The 10,497-nt window shown below is 23.9% G+C and overlaps 2 protein-coding genes across 22 annotated transcripts in view; both read left to right on the forward strand.

The window, feature by feature from the left end:
• LOC127280901 (ras-related protein Rab-32) overlaps window positions 1-10,497 on the forward strand; it is a 44,453-nt gene that overhangs the window by 31,666 nt on the left and 2,290 nt on the right. For 19 of the 21 annotated variants that reach the window (XM_051304237.1, XM_051304228.1, XM_051304232.1 and 16 more), the window contains 2 exons: window positions 8,124-8,352; window positions 9,432-9,757. In XM_051304237.1, coding sequence (XP_051160194.1) covers window positions 8,124-8,352; window positions 9,432-9,757 — 555 coding nt within the window. Of the gene's footprint in view, window positions 1-4,778; window positions 4,923-5,507; window positions 5,673-8,123; window positions 8,353-9,431; window positions 9,758-10,497 lie in introns of those variants that run through there. The other 2 variants (XM_051304227.1, XM_051304225.1) reach the window with 2 other exon arrangements.
• LOC127280909 (uncharacterized) lies at window positions 1,376-4,717 on the forward strand. The gene is made up of 6 exons (XM_051304252.1): window positions 1,376-2,230; window positions 2,323-2,502; window positions 2,577-2,811; window positions 2,870-2,938; window positions 3,014-3,103; window positions 3,167-4,717. Exons 1-6 carry the CDS (start codon window positions 1,965-1,967, stop codon window positions 3,221-3,223), a joined length of 897 nt encoding a protein of 298 aa, XP_051160209.1. The 5' UTR covers window positions 1,376-1,964; the 3' UTR covers window positions 3,224-4,717.

Raw genomic sequence — 10,497 nt, forward strand, 5'->3', positions numbered from 1 at the left:
TTTAAAGAGAGAAAAAACTTGTTCCACTGATTGAAATAGTAGATTTTTACTAAAAATTAGGTAAAGTTAGAAATTTCTTATTAGGTTTGAGACTAACTTCATTATTTTTTAGTAGTTTGCTTGTAGTATTTATACATTTTTGCTATTCTCAATCTTGATTTTTGAAACTTTTATTTTGTATTTGCAGGAAAAAAATTATTGACTTACAAGATAAAAATTTTAAACTATTAATATTTGCTCATTTTATCAGTATGATATACCTATATTTTTTAAATTTCATCTTTTTTTATTTAAAATAACAATTCACTTGTTTTTACTAAGTGAATTTCATAAATATACTAATAAATTTTTATTTCTAAATGAGCCAAAAGTTTTGAACGTTCAAATGAACGAAATTTTTTTTGTATAACTTCTTTAAGTACGAATTTTATTACAAAATATTGTTTTAAATATCTCAAAAGAAGTTATTAATTTAATAATTGTTTAATTTACTGTTTTATTTTACATTGACATCATAATTTTTAATAATTTATAGATTGAAAAAAATATTTCGTTCATTTGAACGTTCAGAACTTTTGGCTCATTCTACAAAAATGTGCTATTTTCAACAATTATTTTTTAGTAAAAAAAAATATTAACACAATAGTAAATGAAAGGGTTCAAAACTTATCAGGGTTGCCACCAAAATTTTGTATTTTTCCCTGACATTTTCTTTTTTTCTATCAAATATAAATTCTATCAAAAATTGTATTAAATAAAATTTCGATCAAATAAAACATGGGTCAAATAAAAATTCTACAAATAATTCTGTAAAATTTGTTATTTTGTTATATAAATTTATAACAAATGAATAATGGAAATCTAGGTTTATATAACATTTTTACAGCACTTTTTATTAAATTTCCTGACAGTTCCCTGACTTATGGCAACCCTAAATTAATATATTTAGAAAAGTATTTTTCATTATTTGATTTACAATATTTGAAGATGTCAATTTTTTGATTAAATTTTTGAAGACAAATTTCAATTATTTAATTAAATAATTAAAAGTAAATTGAATAAAATTTGAAACAATTTTTTTGGAGTTAAAACTTTTTAAATATTTTCTGTCCTGTAAATTAATATGAGCTCAGAAATGTTACAATTTTTTTATCATTATAATAAATAATTTAATAAATTACTCGGTTCAGATTTAACTCAATATTGTTCTGTCATGATTTTAAATTATTCATAAAAAAATAATTGCATTCCAATGTTTTCACAATAAAGAATTTCGTAAAAATAGACATTTAAAAATCGCTAAAAAGCAACCTGAATAATTTAGTGTAAAATATTATTAATTATTAAATTAATATATTTAAAGCTATTAAAATAATCATCGCATGAAAGCGCAGTTACGTGTAATTTTATGAGATATTATAGAGATAATTATTAACTGTATTAGAGAATAAAAAAAAAATTTAATCTTCTCCACAGTATTATAATGAAAGTCAATGCAATGAAAGCGAATATCTATTAGGATAATTATTTGCGTAGTTGGAAAAATTTGCAAAAATGACCAATTATTGGCAACCGAAAAATATTCGTGAATCAGTGTATCCACTTTTATTATTCAATTGGATAACAGGTTTAGGTTTATGTGATTATCCAGTGGGAAATAAAAGAAATAAATTTTTTCTTATTCCTAATATTATAATTGGAATAATTTTTTGTTTGAATTTAATTTATTATGAATTTATCTCATGTTATGATTCCAAAAGAATAGCATTTGTGTTGCGTGCAATTATGTTTTCTTTTGAAACACTAGTTGCAATTTCAGCAATTTTTCATGGTTGGTACTGTCGTATGGTGAGTGATAATTTGTTTTTGACAAAAAATTAATTTTCTAATTTATTTAATGATAAAAAATTGATTTAGAAAAATTATGAACTTTAAAAATTATTATTTTTTTTGTATAAAAGAAAATGTATCGTCTAACGGAAAATATGGAAGCATTGAATGACAAATTTCAAGAATTGGGATTGAAGAAAAATTATTATAAGAGTTTTAAAAGAAATTTATTCTGGATAATTGTGTATTTCATTCTAAATTGTATGGCATATTTTGTTAATGCAAATATAACTGCTACAACAGTTAAGACAATGAAACATTCTTATATATGTACTATTATGCTTAATTGGTCATATTATACAGGGAATTCGGTTGATTTAAGTTGGACTTTTACTCTTAAGTATGTAAATATTTAAAAAAAATTTTATTTTTCATTATAATTGTAAATTATTTCTATTTTATCTTCTTTTTTTCTCATATTTTACAAAATAGATTCATTGAAAGGAAATTGGAATTTTTAAATATTCTTTTAATAAAGCGCTATGGTAAAAATTTAGAAAGACCAATTTTTGACGACTATGTAAATAGTCGTTTATTTATTTCAAATTCATCCACTAATTTGATAATGCAAATGTCAAAAGAGAGAAAGAAAAAATATTTGGAAATGATTAAGTAAGAGGAGGAAAATTAACAGTTTTTCAATCTCTTTATATTGAAGCATAATTTTTAATTTATGATTTTTTTAGGAACTTTCACTATATACTTTTTAATTTATCACAGGAGATAAATGAAATTTACAGTATTCATTTACTTTTACAAATGACGCTGAGTTTTTGTAGTTTAACATTATCGACTTTTGGTATAGTATTATATTATAGTCGTGAAAACTATTTTGAAGTTATTCATTTTTTGTTAAAAAGTTGTTTAACAATTTTGAGTTTCTTTCAAGTTGTTACACCATGTTCTGCTATCAATAAAGAGGTAAAAAAAATTTTTTTTCAATAAATTACAATTTAAAAATTTATTAATTTTATTGCAGACTGAAAAAATGAAATTAATTCTATCAGATATAAAAAATATGAGAAAAAATTTCTTATTAAAAGAAGAGGTAATATTTATAATTAATAATAATTTTTAATTTCCAAATCTGTATAAATTACTAATAATTATTTAATTTTATCAGATTGATAATTTCTATAATCAAATACTTCTACTGCCTTTAAAATTCACAACTTTTAGAATTAACACATTGGGAAACAAATTTATACTCCAGGTGAAAAAAAAATAAAATAAAATTTTAAACATTAGAAAATTATTAAAAAATATTTTTGTGCAGTTTTTAGGGGCTGTTGTCACATACGTGGTTATATTGCATCAATTTTATGTAAAGTAAAATTTCATTGCTTTGATATTGAGCATTGATATGATTAACGATATGATTTTTGGTAACGTGCTCTTTGGGCCACCAAATTTCTCTGACTCGCAACGTTTTCGATTAGCAAGGTTCGATCGTAATTAGGGGGGGGTATGGTATTTAATTTTTTTTTGCATCTATTTTTTTAAATGAATGTATAATATTTCAAGAATATTGTGTGATTATGAATTTGAAGTCAGATTTTAAAAATTGTCAAAATTTAAAATGGCGTTTTTCTTGAAATGACTTTTTTGAAGTCCTTGTTCACGATATCTCAAAATCTACTGAACCAATCGTTTTGAAATTTGGCACAGTTTTCAGCGAAAATCGGGTTTTTGGGTTTCATGTACTAAGAAAAATCGAGATTCACTGCCACTCGTTCAATTTGCAATATTTTTCAATGAGAATTTAGGAAAATATACTTCAAATATTGTATTAATATGTGGGAATTAAGTTAATAAAGTAACACACTCTGTATCACCAAAAAAAATTATTAAAAATGTGCCTTTTTTACACCGAATTAACCATATCCTCCCCCCTTTATTAAAATATCCTTCACTTCTTTTTTATTGGTCTCCTCAACATGTATTTTAAAAAATAATTATAATTAAAAAACTTTAGAAATTAATCGTCCTTCAGTTCAGACACATTTCTTTTTAACGATTAAATTTATTTATAATATAAATACCATGTCTCAAAATATGAGAATAAATTTAATAATCTGAAAATTGTAATTCCAGTACTTTTTATTAAATTTCCTGACTTGTGGCAACCCTGCTTATATAACATAATTTCAAAATTTTATAGTATCATTTTAAGAAGACGAAGAGTTAGAATGTTTGAAAAAAATTTAACTGATTGATTTAGGGCCAATTTAACCGCTCATGATTGGTCGGTTAGGGATTTAATCGTTAATTAACATTTAATCTGAGTTGGTGAAACTGGCCCTTAATAATTTTATTTATTTTTTTTATTAAAATTTCAGTTTAAAATGACTGGAAATTAGTATAAATTTTCACTAATTTGCATTAGTGGATGACTTTTTACTAATTCTGTTTTAGAAAGTTCATCCATAAAATACACAGAAAAAAAGCTTCATCTGGAACAGTGGTACGATCACTAGAATAGCTAGTCTTAACTGAAACAATTAAACCTTTCGCTGTTCCAGATGAAGCTTTTTTCCGTGTATGAATATAAAAATATGTACAATAAAAATGAATGTATCAACTTTACATTTATTTATTTTAATAATAATAAAAATTTATGGAATAATTGAGCATAGACATAAACTCAAAACTCAACTGTATCCCAATAGTTGACAGTATAAATTTTTTATTTTATGTAAATTGAGAATTTTCTATGAAAATTCACCTGATCGAAAACAGTGCCCGGTTTCAAATATTTGTTACGTACTGTTTAATGATGCATATACATATACATTGAGAGTTGATTTCTGATATGTGTAATGACTTTCACTTATACAGTATTGCAGAGGTCATTGTGCAGACAAGGCCAGTAGATGGTAACAAGAGTATTATATCGAGCACACTGATCATTTGGGTTATATGATCTAGACATTACTTGTCTATTTTAGTCCTCTGGTGGGAAAATGTTTGATTCAACCAACTATAGAGCTCGTTTTCTTGAACAAAAGTCTAGAGTGGTACTTTCAAAAAAAGTAAGAATCATGAGAATTCTATATGTCATAATATCCTTCAAAATTAATTATAATGCATTTTTGACAACACTCGGAGAAAATTGAGATTCTTTAAATAAAAAGATAGAATTCGATTTATTTTTTAATTGTAAAATTAGAAAAAATTGTTATTTTTAAATTCTTTAAAGCTTTCAGTATCAATTTTCTGCAAGCCGTATCAAATTTTAATCAATATACAAGTGTTTTTTTTCATACACGCGTGAGTTTGAAACATAAGCGCAGAGAGCTGTAAAATAGGACCCTTGGTAGACTTATTCCTTAATCCGAATCCTTTCCTATGAGTTTCCGGTATAGGGCACTTGCAGACTTGTAAGTCATCTTGGTCGCGGTGAAGATTATATATATTAAAAGCACGGCGCCATTTGACACGAACGGAAAATACCAAACACTGTTCATTCTCATTGCAGATTAAACTTACTTTCTTTTGACGATTCGATGAGACGCCTTTGACTTCTTAATGTTCTGGTATCATCGGACACTGCAATTGCGTTTAGCCAACGCTTGTGTCGGTACCAGATCATCAAGTGTGGCGCATTCCGTTTCCTTCCATTTTTTTTTTTTTTTTTTTTTTTCTCTTTAATAAAGTGAAGTGCTTTTAAGTGTTGGCCGTGAACTTGCGCAATGAACTTGGACGATAAAAAATGGCGAAGTTTGGCAACATTCGAATTTGCAAATTGGAAATTTGGAAATTCAAAGTGGAACTGGTTGGGGGTTGGTGTTTATAAAAATTATTATTCGCGTTAAGATGTTGCGAAATAAAAATTTTAATTATAATTGAATTTCTATAGGATTTATAAAATATATTTTTTAAATTAACATAAAACATACATATATTTAAATACTCTTTTTCAAAAAGTATTTCAGAAACGAGAAGAAAAAATTGTTGCTGATAATAAATTTATTGAAATTTAATTTTCAATTATAAAACCGATTAGTTCAATATAAAGTTCAACAACAGAAAATTCTTTATCAAAAGTTTATTTACCATGATAAGTAGTATAACAATTCTTTTTAGTTTTAAAAATATTTTCAGAATCGTATATTTATTACGTTACTCATTTTAACGAATTTTATTTTATTGACAATAAATTTTCCTATCAAAATTAGAAAAAAATATTTTTTTTGCATACAGAAAAAATTAACACGATATAGGAGTAATAATTATTCGACATCCAATGATTGACAGTTTTATGCGCATTATCGCAAAAAAAGGCAGAAAAATAGAAACATATTTTGTATTTTATTTATTTTATTACTCAATGATTTTAGTCAGAAAACTTGAGTTTGAATACTAAAATATTGATAATTGACAATTTATAAATTTAGGTTATTTGAATTTATTATTTTTCTTCTTGAGAGGTTTATTTTTTGAAATTATTCATTCTAAAATTAAATTTTTTTATTACTAGAGATACAATTGTAAAAAAATGGAGAAGAAAAATTGATTTTTCTTTGTATACAATCAAAGTTTTTCTTAGGATCTCAAATTGAGACCATAAAGTGTATCAAATTGTTGATAATGCAACGTTTTAATGCTGTATATGGTCTCAATTTGAGAGCCTCAGAAAACTGTGAATTCTTTTTGTTTATTCTTATAAAATTCTAATTATAGAAATTATAATGCCTTCCTATTTAAGGAGAATATAAAAATGTTTCATTGAAATATCTCCCATAAATAAATAAATTCCCTTTATAAATTAAAAAAGCATTTAATTAATCAATTTTATTTAATTTTTTTAAATCCTTAATTTCCAACATTTAACCATTTTTTTTCTCAAAAAATAATAAATATTTTCTTTTATTGAAAAACAGAGTTTTGAATAAAAAATGTAATGAATTTAATTAAAAAAATATATATTCTGAAAATTAATTTTAAAAACAAAAACTACTATTTTCAAAAACCACAAAAATCAATCGATTACTTTTAGTTATTAATAATTAATTATTTTTTATAATAAATAGATCAACTAATGAAAAATATCATTGTCAGTAATTGAAGAAAATGTAAAAACTTGTGGTATACTTATTTTTTTAATAATAAATCACATATCTCTTTTTTCCTGAAAAAAATAAATTTTTCCATCACTTTCTCAAGAAATTAGTGAAGATAAATTTTACACACTTTGTTAATGATAAGATTACTGATGCTTTTCACGATTGAAAAATATTAACTATTACTCATACTTGCTTTACGTATTATTATATAGAATTATAATTTTTAAAAATTTGATTTTTAAATTTATAATTAAGTTAAAGGTGGGTAATATTAATAAATCATTTTATATGAAAACAATTATTAGCCAATTTTTAGAATTTTTTATATTTAATTTTTTTTTTTTTTTTGTAAATGTTTTGGGAACTAAATAAGTATTTGTAAAAAAAATTTCGAATACACCTACAACTAGTTAAAAAAAACTAAATTAAAAAAAATATATATATTAGACATAATAATGGTGCATTAATATTTCTGTCTATAATAATTTTATTTGATGAAAATTATATATTAAAAAATATAAGTGATGACAAGGTGAAACTATAAGAAAGTGCGGAACATGTGATTAGATTACTGTTCTAAATTCGTCGTCAAATGGAATAATAACACCTGTCGGACACTAGTTAATTTACTTGAATAATTATCCTTGGCTTATAAAATTGTTTTGTTACTTTGACAATTGAAAAATAATTTTATTTAGTAATACCTTTTTCAAATGGTTATATATATATTCATTTTTGTGAAAATATATCACTCTTCTTTTTTTTTGTATAATATTCTATATTCATTGTTATTAGTTATATTTTTTATTTACTTACCTTCACCTACATTTTCTGTATTATTAGAATAAATATTTTTTTAACATTATTAAAACTACATAATGCTCAAAAGAAAATTTATTTTATTTAATTACCTATTGAATTTGATTACAATTAATTAAATCAACGTTCAATTAATTTATTTACATTAAACATTTTTGTCAATTTTCATTTAGATTTTTATTCCTTAGTGTTTATTAATTTATAACTTTGTATTATTAATAATTTGTACCTATAGTATTTCATGCTTTAAACGATTTTTTGTAATAATATTTATTATCATTTTCAAATTGTGTTTTTAATGTAAAATTTGCTTAATATTAATTATATTTTAAATTCTTATTGTTGCAGTCGTCGCAAAATAATGTGCCGAGTTCTGGATTGGGAGAGAAACGAGAACATTTGTACAAAATTTTGGTAATTGGAGAACTTGGCGCTGGAAAAACATCTATAATCAAAAGATATGTTCATCAATTTTTCTCACAACATTACAGAGCGACAATTGGTGTCGATTTTGCACTTAAAGTTCTTAATTGGGATCCACATACAATTATCAGATTACAATTATGGGATATCGCAGGTTTGTCTATAACTTTTTATAAATTCTATTTATTTTATTTACATTTTAATTTTTATTCTATCCATATTTGAAATTATATACTAATTCATTTTGATTATTATTATTATTGCAACAGAATTTTTAATTATTCTTGATGTCTTTTAATTATAATTACGCTTTTGTTTCTACTTTGTTCATTTTTAATTTATTAATTTGAATTATTTAATTGTGATTTAATCTTTCCAAACTTTTTCTTTATTTCTAACATATGAGTCAGTCAATCATAATAATTAATTATTTTACTTCGTTATATATTCTTCTATAATAATTAATTTTTTTTAAATATATTTTTCTACCAAATTAAATTAAAAAAAAAATACTTACAATTAGTGTCTATTCATATTCTTTTTTGATTTTACAAAAATATTTAAATATTGATAATAAAAAATTTATTTCGACTTTTTAGAGTGATTTCAAATAAATTATTGTCGTCATTGTTACATTTTATCAGGAATTTGACATCGTGATGTCTTAATGCATAAGGGAAAGTCGCTTCATTTCCTGACTCTTTGTTTAATCGTCTGAGACCGCGCCGCGCAGGAAAGTTAGCTTCTTTTCCATTCGTGAGAATTGGATCTCACACAATAGTCACCTTCTTGAATATTTTTCTCCTTCAGTGGCTGTAAAATATTTTTGTAATGTTTGAAGGACAATTTTTTTTTTAACAATATTTTCTTTACAGTCGTTTACAATTTTTGGAAGAAGTTCGTTATGAAATTTTATATTTTAATACATATTTTAATATTACAACTTAATGTCCACTAAATTAAATTTAATTGGTTACAAAAACTAGATATAAAAAAAATTAAAATAATTTAAATTAAATTTTTTAAACGATTAGAAATGTTAATGTAATGAAATCTGAATTAGTTAAAATTTTAACTGTAAATAAGTAATTGATTATTTTCTATATAAGTAAAACTGGTCAGTTTTCTTTATAGTTAAAAAAAATTTCCTTTACTTTAAGTGCTATATTTCCAATAAATAAAAAGTAGAATATTTTGCAAATATGTTTATTATTTTGAATATTTTTCCAACAGGACAAGAGAGATTTGGAAATATGACAAGGGTATATTACAAAGAAGCAGTTGGAGCATTTATTGTTTTCGATGTAACGAGAAGTGCAACATTAGAAGCTGTTGTAAAATGGAAACAGGATCTGGACTCTAAAGTTCAACTTCCTGATGGTTCGCCAATACCTTGTGTTCTTTTAGCGAATAAATGTGATCAACAAAAAGAGGGAATGGTTAATACTCCTGCAAAAATGGACGAATACTGCAAAGAGAAAAACTTTGCTGGATGGTTTGAAACATCGGCTAAAGAAAATATTAATATTGAAGAAGCTGCTCGATTCCTCGTCAATAAAGTAAGTTCTTTTGTTAACAATAAACACTGTCTTTAAAATAAATAATAAACAATTAATTTTCAAGCTAAAAAAAATTTAATGAAAAACAAATTTTTTGGTATATTTTTCATAATAACAAGAAATTAAGAAGAATTAAAATTAATTAAATAGTGTTTTATTAAAAATTTTTAATGACTAGTTCTCTTGAAGATATTTTTACTTTATTTTTGTCATTTTCCAATATTTTATAATTATTTGTGATTTTTATGCTCTTAATTTTAAATGAAATTTGTAAAATTCAATATTTCTAGTAGTTTTTCAAATACTTTATTATTAATACTGCCCTACAACGGAAAAAGATACATAAGCCACAAATAGGTCGAACGGAGATATTTGAGAAAAACCATTTGCATCAAAAACTTTATTTAGAATTCATTTTTTATGAATAAAAATATCCCTAATGGGGTAAATCGGATGTGCTCTTTCTATTTTTGCAAAAAAAATTAATTATTTAAACAATCCCTTTTAAAAAATGCACTTGCGTAGTTTTTTTAGTGCAAATGCAACGTAAAAAGAACACAAAATCGCTTGTGGTGTTTTTCGTTGTAAAGTCATCGAGCGGATCAAAGATGTCCAGCGAAGAATATACATAAGGGACAAGAGAGTATGGGATTAGAGTATGGCACTTGTGTATAGTCTCCACTGGACATCTTTGCTCCGCTCGATTATTTTACAAGCTAAGAAATACACAAGCGCGCTTG

This window comes from Leptopilina boulardi, unplaced genomic scaffold, assembly GCF_019393585.1.
Source record: "Leptopilina boulardi isolate dan_hultmark-lab unplaced genomic scaffold, ZJU_Lbou_2.1 LbouV2_257, whole genome shotgun sequence".
Taxonomy (NCBI): domain Eukaryota; kingdom Metazoa; phylum Arthropoda; class Insecta; order Hymenoptera; family Figitidae; genus Leptopilina; species Leptopilina boulardi.